This window comes from Hyperoodon ampullatus (genome assembly GCF_949752795.1).
Source record: "Hyperoodon ampullatus genome assembly, chromosome: 3".
NCBI classification, from domain to species: Eukaryota; Metazoa; Chordata; class Mammalia; order Artiodactyla; family Ziphiidae; genus Hyperoodon; species Hyperoodon ampullatus.
Window position 1 is genome coordinate 154,430,631 of NC_136916.1, and position 13,123 is coordinate 154,443,753.

General features: G+C 43.5%; 1 protein-coding gene across 1 annotated transcript; it reads left to right on the forward strand.

The window, feature by feature from the left end:
- Positions 1 to 630: 630 nt before the first annotated feature.
- Positions 631 to 9,370, forward strand: CIPC (CLOCK interacting pacemaker; the record flags this gene model as incomplete). Its single annotated transcript, XM_079700116.1, is given in 5 exon segments — positions 631 to 766; positions 4,865 to 5,034; positions 5,917 to 5,937; positions 5,941 to 5,976; positions 8,311 to 9,370. Coding segments are annotated over 5 exon segments (1,290 nt in total). The 3' UTR covers positions 9,238 to 9,370.
- Between the last annotated feature and the right edge of the window lie 3,753 nt (positions 9,371 to 13,123).

Here is a 13,123-nt window from a genome sequence, read left to right on the forward strand (position 1 = left end):
TAACAGCAATAATGTTATGGGCGTTTGTGGAATCAAAGCACTATTACATATGGTCTCACATGTGCCTAGAAGTGCTTTTTAAGCCAAAATGTAGCATGCATACATAAGGAGTTGTTTTTACTCTGTTCACTACCTCATCCAAAGAAGTGGAAAGTGAATTTGAGAAACTACACTCTGTGAGGTGGCAGAAAGTCCGGGGCCTGCAGATGTATCCTGGGAAGCAAGCCTGGTCCGAGGTGGGCATCCCCTCTGCTTTCCTCCCTCAGGGAGCATTCCAGAAAGCCTAATCAAATGTGCCTTTGTTAGCAGTTTACAAAGCTTCCACTGAGAATGTGGTTTGTGTGCTTTGCATTTATAATGGAATTAGAGGGCATCTCGAGGACAGTGAACCTCCTTTTGGGTGGAAACCATTCTACTGTTGAGTAAACTCGTAGCCTTTGTCAGCTGAGACCGCTGAGAAAAGTGCACACAGAGCAAGTGGGCGCCGCCCGGTGTTCTTTGCCCTTAGTTTACTCACCACTGGCCTCACCTGTCTCAGCTCTTCAGGCAATGACTTCTTATGTAATTGTTTTTCACAGGGCAGTCCAGATGAAAAGAGTACTGATGAATGCACTTCCAGCCCAGTAAAACATGGAGAGGAAGAACCCATCCAGAGAGGGCTCTAGAAGGCTCTCAGCCAAACTGAGCAAAGGCCCAGAGATGAAAAAAGTGTCTCGTCAACTCGGCATGGCAGCTGCTGAGTCAGATAAGGACTCTGGATTTTCAGGTTAAAAATACCTTATCATTTCTACATTGTAATGAATGGTTTGCCTGAAAAACGTCCTCCATAAAAACTCATTTGTGTGGTAAGGATGAGAAGATTTCACCCACAGGAGAAATAGTTTTCTGATCTCTTCAAATGGTAATTCTGTTGCCATATGGCGGGGTACTCATCCCGGTCACAGTGGGGTTAGTTCTGAAGGAATGATTTGACATCTTTTTTCAACTTAGACTCTCAACTTTAAATCTTATATTTCCAACTGTGGCAAGTGGCTACTGGAAAAATATATTTAAATACTCAACAATTCTATTGTCTTACCTCCTTTTTCATAAGAATAGTTACATTGCAGGGAAAAAAACCTGCATGTGGTCACCACATATAACAAAGTAAACAAAAGTAGTATATAATTTGTTAAGATAACTTTTTTGCTGAGAAAGTGTTTGCTGTGTTTAAAAACATTTCCCCCCATAACCCATCCCTGCCAGTATTTGTGCCTTTTGTATTTGGACTATGAGTCTCCTGGCCCAATTCCAAACTTGAGTATCTGTTAGAGACAAGAAAGCAAGACAGTTTTCCTTAATGGTTTGTCTTAAACTTTATCTGAAAGGACTAGTTGCACACCCAGTAAATCTCTTAATTTTGTGCCGAGGCTTTTTTATTTCCAGGTCTGAGAGTAGTGGCTTAAATATGGCTCTAGTGTCAACATTTTGGCCCAGGGGATGCAGAGGGGTGATGCCAGGGGATTCTGGCTGGGTTAGCATCCTGAGAGTGGAGCCCTCTCCTGGAGAAAGATTTATATTATCCAGCCCACAGAGACTTACCAATCCACTGTGTTGATTTATTAATTTATAGTGAGAAATGCAGCTGTTAGGAAAACTAGAACTCAGTCATCCTTAGATTGGTGTATTTTCTCCGTGTAGGTATGCTGCACGGGAAGCCAAATTATAAATAGACTGTTGCTCAGAGGAACAGAACACCATCCTAGGGATTAGAATAAGGACAGTTCAGGGACGGGAGGGCAGGTTTATAGCCCTTTGGGTTTTTCTTCTCAATCTTTTAGCATTGTTGCCCAAGCTTGCCTCATCATAAGGCTCGTCTGAGGCATTTGTTAAAAATACTGATCACCAGACCCCTCTTCTGGAGGCTGTGATAATGAGGGTCTGGGGGAGGACCTGGAACGTGAGTTTTATATTTTTACAAGTGTCTCTGGTGATTCCTGTGATCAGACAGGTTTGGGAAACTTTGCAGGCCTAGTGTCTTTTTTTCTTTCCTTCTTTTAATATCGTGTTTGTTTTTTATCTGTTTTTCATATCCTGAAGGTAATACATGCTCACGGTAGAAGCTTAGAAATTTAGGTACATGCAAAGAAGAAAACAAACATTAACCATAATCCCACCCCCTGTTATTCTCAATACTGTGGCCATTTTGGTACTTCGTCCAATAACTTCAGTTCTGTCAGACCAGCTGTTCTGAGCATGTCCCAAAGTCTGGATAGTTCTTCTGAAAGTTTCCTATTCTCTATGCAGAAGTGCCTTAAGAAGTATTGTGCTGTTCACATAAGGCAATATCAAAAATACTCGGATACACTGTGCTCCAGAAAGTGGCCCTAGTGAATACCTTCAGCCACAGCTGGGCCAGATGCCAGTGGTTTCGTCACTGCCTGAGTTATCGTTCCAGTTACCTTGGGATGTGATGTAATTTGAGATTATTAATTAGCTGCAGTCCGTATTGAGATTTTTCCCATTGTCCCAATAGTGGCCTTTATAATTGTTAGTCTTTTTGTATATTTGTTTGTTTTGGGTCCAGAACCCAGCTGAAGGCTGTGCATTTCATTTAACTGTCCCTGTCTTTTTTAATTTTAAAATTTATTTATTTATTTAATTTTTGGCTGCGTTGGGTCTTTGCCGCGCTGGCTATCTTTAGTTGTGACGAGCGGGGGCTACTCTTCGTTGTGGTGTGTGGGCTTCTCGCTGCGGTGGCTTCTCTTGTTGCGGAGCACAGGCTCTAGGCGCATGGGCTTCAGTAGTTGTGGCACATGGGCTCAGTTGTTGTGGCTCGCGGGCTCTAGAGCACAGGCTCAGTAGTTGTGATGCACAGGCTTAGTTGCTCCGCGGCATGTGGAATCTTCCCAGACCAGGGCTCGAACCAGTGTCCCCTGCCTTGGCAGGTGGATTTTTAACCACTGTGCCACCAGGGAAGCCCTGTCCCTGTCTTTTAAATCTTATTTAGTCTAGACCAGCTCCCTCGTCTTCCTGTTCTTTTTTTTGGGACATCGTCATCTTTAAAGGAGTTAGGCCTGTTGTTTTGTAGAATGTTTCACACTGGATTTCTCTGGTAGCTTCCCCATTATCAGAAATAGGCTAAACTTTTTTTTAATAGAAAACTAAATTTTTGATGTTATATCCTTCTCATTGCAACACATAAGGTGACTCCTAAGTGTGTCTTATTCTTGGTGACACTCTGATTAAAGGAGTAGGTGTATGCCAGATTTCTTTACTGCAAAAGTATTCTTTTCTCTTTGTAATTAATGAGCAATTTATGGGATGATACTTTGAGATTGTGCGACTATCCTGTTCCCCAGCAAACTCTTTTAGCATCCATTGATGATCCTTGCCTGAACCAATTACAACATTTGTGGTTTGAAAATGGTGATCTAACTCTATCATTCCTTGTACATTTTATTAGCCGACAGTCTTCTCTAAAGAAGTACTTCTCTCCTCTGCCCCCTTTTCAGAGTATCACTGTGGATTCACGGAATTTTTTTGTGATTTTGTCAATCCATTATCATTATTCTTTTTGATACTCAAATTGTCCCACATTTGGTCAGTGGGAGTATCTTCTAGGTGGCGCCTGTGTCTTTGACATGTGCCCATTTGTGTTGGAGCACATCCTTGCTTTCTGGGACAGTAAGATGTCCAGGCTCATCTTGCACCTTCCCTACCAAAGATATCAGCCATTTCTCCAAGGAACCCTGGTGTCCTTTTTGTGCAGAATGGCATTTAGAAACCAAGATACATGTACAAGGTACGCACTTTTCTTCTGAAGTCCTTTGTTTCTGGCCTAATAGTTCTTAACTAGAGGTGCACATTTGGATTACTTGTAGTGCTTTGTGAAAATAACACGTGCCTGGACACCAGATAAATCAATTCAGTAGAGTGAGGGGAAGACCCCAACACCAGTAATTTCTAAAAAGCATCTTTTAGAAAAAGAATCTGATTAAATGCAAGTGTTGACAGTTGCTCTCTTCTAAATTGTAGTCACATTCCAGTCCTGCCTCATCCAGACGACTCTGAGATTCTTGATGAGCATTCAGGGTTTTCCCAGACTCCTCCCTGGCAGGGTTACTGCCGTCTCTTGGTTTACTCCAGCAGGGAGCTAATTGAGCCCTTTCCGTATGGATTTCACGCAGAGCAGCCTTCTTTTCTTCGTGGCAGAGAGTATCTTTCCATCACCCATTGTGCGGAACCCCCAGCGGGCACACTCAGCGTGCATTTAGGACACTAACAAAGGAGGTGCTTAACTGGGTGGAGGAGGAAAACAAGAAAGACACACTGTAAACCTCATCTTGATGAACTTATCCAGAATTTTACAATTAGAAAACTTAGGAGGAAGCTATTTTAATTTCAGTGTGGAGGTAAATCTTGAGGTTTTATAGGTTGGTTTTGTTTTTGTTATTATCGTTACATCATGTAGTGCCCGGAGCCTCTAAAGGTCTTATTAATCTTGCCCCAAGTCACACGCACGCTCCTCTTCCCTTTCAACCACAGATTCTTAAAAGTAATGAGCTAACTTTGAAGGCTTTACCCACTTCTCCTGTAGACTGGTGATGGTTACTTTCTCACGAACCCAAATGGATGCAGGCTTTTGTGTGTAATAGAGTTAGAAGGGAAGTCCGCTGTCCTAGGGCAGTGATTCTCAATCTCTTGGGGTGGGAGGGATAATTATGGCTCCCATTGAGAATCCAGTGAAAGTTAGATACCTACTCCTCAGAAAAATTCGCAAAAACACATACCACAAATGTTCCATTCCGTTTCAAGGGGTCCATGGCTCCCCAGGAGGACTGGTTAAGAGCCTGAGCAAACTGACCATTTTTCCGCCCACCAGATGGGAGCTCTGAATGCCTGAGCTCGGCAGAGCAGATGGAGTCTGAGGACATGCTGAGCGCCTTAGGCTGGAGCCGAGAAGACAGGCCAAGGCCGAGCGCCAAGCCTGCGAGCGGTGCCTTCCCAACACTGGCCCCCATGGTTGTCATGAAGAACGTGCTGGTCAAACAGGTGAGGAGGACTGAGCTCTCATAACTTCTTTGCACGCTAGAGTTTCTGAGCTTCCTGTGCCCAGAGCTCCTCCCTCTCTGCCAAGGAGAGATGTGAGAAGCAGACCACCGGCACTGCACCAACACGTGCTTCTGTGCTGGGAAGAGGATGTGTCCTTTCAACTACTGACGGTGTTTGCAAAAGGAATACAAGAGTCATCACATGTGTTCTCATCTTCCAGATAGTAAGACTGTTTTATTTCTGTATCCCTAGTTTGTCCAAAGCGATCTGGACTACTTTAGTCATGTTTAAAGGAACCAAGCAGAAATGTCCTAACTTCTGTAGTGCATTCTAAGATATGACAGAATTTAAGGTAGAAACAAGAGGATCTCTTTTTAATTTGACTGGGACTTTTAGAAATATTTTTTTGAGAAGTAGAGTCCATTTCCCTGTGTCTCATGTTACATTCTGAGCACTTTCTTAGTAATCAGCCAGAACTATGTCATTAGTGAGAAAGGAGCTCTTTGGTTAGGTATGGCTGTACCAGCAGACTCCACACGGCATTGCTGAGGAATTGAAAAATAACCCTGTTTCAGGCTTTCTTATATAACTATGCAAATTATGTGATTATTGTCTAGATACGAAAGAAAAGAAGATTTAGATAAAAATCTAAGCTAAGCCCCAGTGTTTGGAACAAACAGCTCAATCATATGAACTTAAAGAACATGTAACCTTACCCTACTTTGCTCTGAAATAGATCAGTCCTCGCATGGGTCCGTCGATGAGGCTGCTCAAAGCTAGTGAAGTTTGACATCTGGCTGTATGTTGTTGACCTTCCCACCTTAGGTAGAAGAATGTGGCTGTAGCCTGACAGGAGACCTTAATGTCTTAACTATTACCTAGTTATTGCTGAACAACACAAACTGATTTTCAACAAGGCAACCTGGTGAGTTTGGAAAAAGAATTTGCAGATATTTGCTTGGCACATCACATCTCAGCTGGAAGCACAGCTCTCCTCACTGAAATGAGGCGAGAGAATAAAGACATGAAATGGAGCCCAAATGAGATTGTCCAGGCCCCACTGGTGCTTCTCAGGGCTTCCTGCCTCCTGCTGTTTCCTCCCTGCCTTCCTCTCTGGCCCCCTGGTCACTCTTCCTTAGGCATCTTTGTTGATTGTCGTGGGCGAGGCTGGCCGCTCCAGAGGGCTATTGCAGGGTGAGTAGGCGGGTCCAGCAGAGCCATCTTCTTCAGGACAAAGACCCACTGGGAAGGCTGCTGGGCTTGATCAGGAGACAGGAGGCTTGGGGGCAGACTGACCTGATGGAGCAGTCTAGGAGTTTTGTTTTTTCACATATGCTAGAATCCAGCACATTCCAAATTTAAGAACATTATACACTTTTAAAAATCTCTGCTTATTGCATAATGTCTTAGTTATTGCTGCTTGGTTTTAGGATTTTTCTTTTGAGGCTCTGATTCCAGTTCTGTCACCAGACTGCGTGATCTTACACACAATTACTTAATCACTGTGAACTTCATTTTCCTCATCTTTAACATGAGGCTAGGATTGATTCTAGAGATCCTATCCAAGTCTAAAATCTTGTCTGGTATTCCCTCAGGTGATTTCAATAAGAATGGTACCTTGTAAAATCTAAATTAGAACAAATAAGCTAAGTATCTAAGTGGGCATAACAATAGCATTAGGAAGAATAATCCAGTGAAATCACCTTGGGAAAGCAACGAGTTAGGTATTTTCTGGATCCATTTGCCTTGTAGGTCAACCCTTATGGCATGAGTGAGCAGGGGGACAGCCTGAAGTTCTGCTCTTGACTGGTCTGGACTAGGCTGATGTCTTCTTTGAAAGACCCCTGATTTTTGTTATCTCCTCTGACGGGGGAGTGTGGTCGCTAGGCCCAGCATTGCTTGCTTATGGACATCCCAGAGTATATTTGAACACCAAGAGGGCTCCAGAATGGACTCTCCAGGTCATCCCAGCCTTTGCACAGGAGATGAACTGTAGTTGAACTTGGCCAGGAGTTCCTAAGCAGGTATCCAGGAAGCTGAAATGTGTGCACATCAGGTGCCGGTATGGGAGCAGAGTCCATGGCTTTCCTCAGATAAATCACGTGACTGCACTAAGGGTAGGAGCCTCTGTCAGGCTCGCTCTCTGCCTAGCCTCATCTACACTCATGTCTTTGGGCCCGGGTTGGAATTGGACTGGCTTTTAAATATTAGAGACAAGTTCATGGAAAGTCCTTGTAATAAAGAGTCTGGGTCTATCTTTTAAATGAATAAATACATGAGAAAAGTAGCCATGCCCTTCTTTATTAGATTACTATCTGAATCAGTACTTTAATTAAAAATTAAAATGTATAATTGAGGAGTAATAGAGCAAAAGCAATGTAGCAGAATGGTTTGGATGGGTTTTAGAGTCAGAGGATGGAATCCTATCTTCACCACTTAGTAGCTTGGGGACTGAAAGCAAGTTATTTCAACTTCCTAAGCCTCAGTTTCCTGTTTGTGAAAGGAAATGATAACTACCTCATGGGATCGTTATGGCGATTCAGTGAGACAGCGCATGTGACACCTCACACACAGTGCTAGCCTGTGGTAAGCACCCATACACGGTGGCTGTTTCTGCCTCGCAGAGCTTTGTGGTAGTCGGGTGTCATTGCCTTAAATACAGGGGCCCGTGAACTCCTGACAATATGTAACTTTTTAATCAAAAGTTGTTTTCAGGTAAGAGAGGTTCCAGATGTAACTAAATGAAGATAGACTGGTGTGAAGTCACATTTATAGTATTGAGATTAGCACATTTTAACTTATGCCGGCAAATCGTACTATCCATCCTTTTTAAAAAAAAATTTTTTTTTTAATTAAAATTTTTTTTTAACTTTAATTAATTTATTAAGAATTTTTTTTATTGCACTGCATGGCACGTGGGATCTTAGTTCCCCCACCAGGGATCGAACCCGTGCCCCCTGCAGTGGAAGCGCGGAGTCTTAGCCACTGGACCATCAGGGAAGTCCCCTATCCATACTTTTATTGCCTTACCTGTGACCTTAACTATGTCACTACTTCACCTTCCTACAGTTTCTTTTTCTCAAGTGATAGCACTTGAATAAAGATAGCTATTTCCTCCAGTTTTCCCTTAAGAAAAAAAATATATGATGTCAGACCCAGATGAATTTTTAAGCCACATCTCCAGTCATGTTAAGGGCTACCCCGTGTGTGAGGGAAGCTGTGTACTTATATCTGAGTATTTGCTTTGCCTCTTGGACAGCTGCAGGTAACATGTAGTGTGCTGCTCTTTTCCTTTGCTTTTTCCTTCAGGGCAGCAGCTCATCCCAGCTCCAGTCGTGGTCTGTGCAGCCTTCCTTTGAAGTGATCTCAGCACAGCCCCAGCTCTTATTCCTTCATCCACCTGTACCGTCTCCTGTCAGCCCATGTCACGCTGGTGAGAAAAAGTCGGACTCCAGGAACTACTTGCCCATTCTCAATTCTTACACCAAAATAGCCCCACACCCAGGCAAAAGGGGCCTTTCCCTCAGCCCAGAAGAAAGAGGAGAAGGTGGAATGCAGAAGAAGATCTGTACTGAGAGACTTGGGCCAAGCCTGTCTTCTAGCGAGCCGACCAAGACTGGTGCTGGCCCACCCAGGCCCCCAACTCCAGCGCCCCCCAGCACCAAGCTTGCCGAGGACTCAGCTCTTCAGGGTGTGCCCTGCCTGGTGGCAGGTGGAAGTCCACAGACGCTTCAGCCAGTATCCAGCAGCCATGTGGCTAAAGCTCCCAGCCTGACCTTTGCTTCCCCCGCCAGCCCTGTCTGTGCGTCAGACAGTACCCTGCACGGGATGGAGAGCAACTCCCCGCTGTCCCCACTGTCAGCTAGTTACAGCTCCCCTCTGTGGGCTGCGGAGCACCTCTGCCGCAGCCCAGATAGCTTCTCAGAGCAGCGGCAGAGCAAGCACAGGCGCTTTCAGAATACCCTAGTAGTCCTACACAAATCTGGTTTGCTGGAGATCACTTTGAAAACCAAGGAGCTGATTCGTCAGAACCAGGCAACTCAGGTGGAACTAGACCAGCTAAAGGAGCAGACCCGGCTATTTATCGAGGCCGCCAAGAGCAGGGCTCCTCAGGCTTGGGCCAAGCTGCAGGCGTCTTTAACATCAGGGTCAGGTCATACTGGCAGTGACCTAGAAGCATTCTCCGATCAGCCAGACATATAACATCGAAGGCATATTTTCCTGTTACTTGAGTGGTTCTTTTTAACTCTTTTACCGTTATCTACTCCTGTTTCCCAAAACTTATGTAAGAGCCTTCCTTTTAAATTAAACTGTTCAGCGGTTCACTTACGAAGCCACATGCCAATACCTGGCTGCTGTCTTAACCTGTGGTCTGTGCACAGTTTACCTTTGTCTCCGTTCCACTGAGGACCTCAGATTTGGGTGTCCTCGAGTCCCTCTTCCTTAGCTTGCAGGCACTTCGATGGATCATGGGCAAAGCGGGAAAGATGCTTGTGTGGGGCCCTTCTAGCTGTCACTTCCCACCCTCCCACTCACTAACCACGATCAGGGATGCAGTGACACAGACAAGCATACAGAGTGACACCTTTCAAGCCAGGGAGTAGGTGACATAAGGAGCCCTTTGTGGATCTTCCCTTGAAGGTCTTAGTCACAGAGGAAAATATAAGAGGAGGATGTTTGCATTTTATGAGGCATTGTGCCACTTGGGAGAAACCTAAAATGCTTTAAAATGCTTTGGGCACACATTGGTCCTCGGTTGCAAGCACTTAATCACTTAAAGCTTTGTTTCTTTAAACTCGAAAGTCAAGGGGAAAGGGTAGTACTGTTAATTCATACACTTTAATCATAAGCCAGATTTCTGTTAAACTGGTAGGTGAAATATTTCAGATTTGTAAAGTATGGAATGGATTTAGGACCATCTGGAGCTACAGTTGATGCACTGCTTTTTTGACTCAGAGTCTGAAGAAAGGAGAAATGGCTAACATCTCTTGATTGAGAGCTGGAAGATTCTGATAATTTATGCTTTTTTCTCTCTCTCTCTTCTTTTGAAACAATGCAGAAGAAGATTTTCTTATATGTGAAAATCCTAAAAGAGAGCTTCGTGGTTCCCGATTGTGTAATACAAGTCAGCCCTCTGCTACCATCTTTTTTCCCCCTTTGTTTTTACAAAAGAGGAAAGAAATGATTATTAAGCTTGATAAACTTTGAATTAAAATCATCATAAGGTTATGACATTAAGTCCACAAAAAATGGGAAAACGTTATCCATTTTCTTTCCACATCCAGAGTTTTCATTTGTCTTATGTCACAGTGATGTGGAGCAGTCTTCTGTGTGTCTTCCGTGCATTGGATTTGGCTGCAAAGCCAAAGGTGTAGTGGGTTATGTGAAGTCCATCTAGAAGTGGAGAGTGTTATGAGAACTTACAGATGATACACACTCTTTCAGCCTCATCGTAAACTAGATTTCTAAGTAGTAAAGTTGCCAGCTTTTTATCCTCCCATTTAAAAATTTCATCCTCTTGAAAATCTTTGTACCAATTACTTTAGTAAGAAATTCTGTATGACAACTTCATCTTTTCTGCAAGGAAAATGTTCTTGAAGTTCTACCAAGGGCAGAAGCTAATGCTCATGTTTGCTAGGTAGTTGTAACTCTTAACATAGTTTTAAAATTACAAGGCTTCAGATTGCCTGCGTTTTGTTCTCAAACATGTACAATTTAGATATGACCAATTTAGAAGTAAACAACTCAGTAAAATCTTTAGACTCTCCTGGTAAATGCAGAATTATTACATGCCATTTGCTTTCTGAAAGATTTCAAAAATCAGAGCAAATGTGTCTCTTTAAGCAGACTCTGCCCCTTTTAATATTTTTCCCTTGGCCCACACCCTTTGCCTCCCCTGAATCTGTGTGGTGCTGCAGGAGCTCTGCTCTGCACGCCATGCTAGGAAGCTTCCTATTTGGCAGAGTATGTTTGGCAGCAAAGCTCTAGAAACAGGTGCCTTCAGAACAGCCTGGGCACCAGTCATGAGTCTTACTGAGTCAAAAATCTGAACACACTTGCTGAGAACCAAATTTATTCCTTCAGAAAAACCCTCTGTGGAGCTTTATGCGTCTTGGACTCTTCTTCCTAGATTAAGGTTTGCATTCCCTCCTGTCAGGTAAAAGATGATTGAAAGCCGTCATTGATCCTCACTGCTGAGTGGGAGAAGCAGCACCACCCCCCCGCTCTTCTCTGATGTTGTAACTCAGTGCGGAAGTCTCTCTGGGCTCTTAGCATGGGTGTTCTTTACCTAGTGGAGCGGTAAGCAGATGAAGCCACTTAAAGAAGCTGGTCATGGAAGGAGAGATCCACTGAGGCTGGCAGACATGTGGAGCCAGAAACCAGATCGGCAAATGGAGGAACCTCGGAGTTGACTGGAAGGACCTCCGTTGGTTTCACGAGGCTGTAAGTAGTAGTGGTTTTAGTGGTGCGTGATTTGATCTGGTATGAAGTTTTGTGGCAAAGCTGCTGTTTTCTAAAAGCCATTCTTAGCTCAAACCAGCCCTTAAGAGAAGTTTCGGCAGATTGTGTCGGCAGTATTGAAACACATCTAGAAAAAGCTGCTGATTGAATTGGTTATGGGAATGGAGTTTGGTGACATTTGTAATTTATTACACTCATTGCTTTTTATCGATTGTGGTATTGTCTGACTTTACTATGATTCCTTCAGCAGAAAAGTAACTCTCGTGCATATATTGAAGTGTTTTTCCAGCTATGAATTCTTTAGGGTAGAGATTTATTTACCAAATGTGAATTCTTTTGAGGAAGTATGAAGTTTTGTAGAAATTGACTGTGAAATGTCAGAGAAAAATAAAAGTCACTTACTTGAAAACTATTTGGCCTTTGGGCTTTATAACTGCTTAAAATGCCAAGTGAAATCAAGAGTAAATGTTTGATTGATTTAGGTTTCATACATATGTACTCGTGTCATTTGGGGACCCTGGGATTAGTTACTGAACTTGTGGAAATTCATTGTTCAGACTCTCACCCGTGTGAACTTAAGGGAGATGCAGGCACTCTTAAGGCAAATGGATAGCCCAGCTTTCCCTAGAGTCATGGAGGTTAATATTGGGTAGGTGGGGAGGAGAGAGAGGAGAATACAAGCCAATGATTTCTTCCATCTGATAACGACACTTTCACAAACAGAATTTTTAAGTGGCAGAACCACTACGGTCGTCTCCTGGGATAAACTAAAGCCATATCAAGTGAAGTTCTTTTACCACAGAGCGGTCCTTAGCAAGTACATCTCCAAGCCTTTTCCTTCCTGCTTCTCCGAGTTGATTCCTAAGGCTCCGCTCCTCCTCATCCAGGTTCACCTACAGAGTCTCAGCAGGGAGATGTGTAGTCTTCCCTGCTCTCTGAGGCCAGTCAGGACACCCCTCCTGGGGTTTTTAAGTCACTGGGAAAATAAAAAGCTTATCATCACTTAAAGGCGTGTAGGGTTGCCATAGTCTAAATTCTTACAACATTATTTCTGTTCTACACAATTTTCTAAGTAACTTTTAAAAAGATGGCCGTAAGACCACTAAAACAAACAAAAATGGGTAAAGATGGCTAGAATAGGCCCCTCCTGAAATAGAGAACCACCCTCCCATAAGAGATGGAATCTAGAGACACGAGAGCCACAGAGTGGATCCTGCAAGGCTTAGGAGAGCGCTGTCATTGTCGTCCCTGGCCCTTGGACATGATTCCTGTATGTGGAAATACCTGCCCGTTGCAAACATGTCTGTTTAATCCATGTCTTTTATAACATCATTGCAGATTGTAGCCTGGTGCAGTGGGGTCTAAAGACCTCCATGCACCTGTCACATCTGTCACTCATTAACTGGGTGACTTTTGATAAGTCACTGAACCTCTAGGTATCACTCCTCTCAGTTGAATAATAAAGAATTGCAACTGGTTCTGTCTATGGTGCTTCCCAACTCTAACCATTTGTAAGATCTCTGTCTGTTACAGGTGAGGCTTAAAATTACAGATCTTCCTCATTTTACAGTGGGGCTACACCCTGATAAACCGATCATAAGTTGAAAATATCCTAAGTCAAAAATGC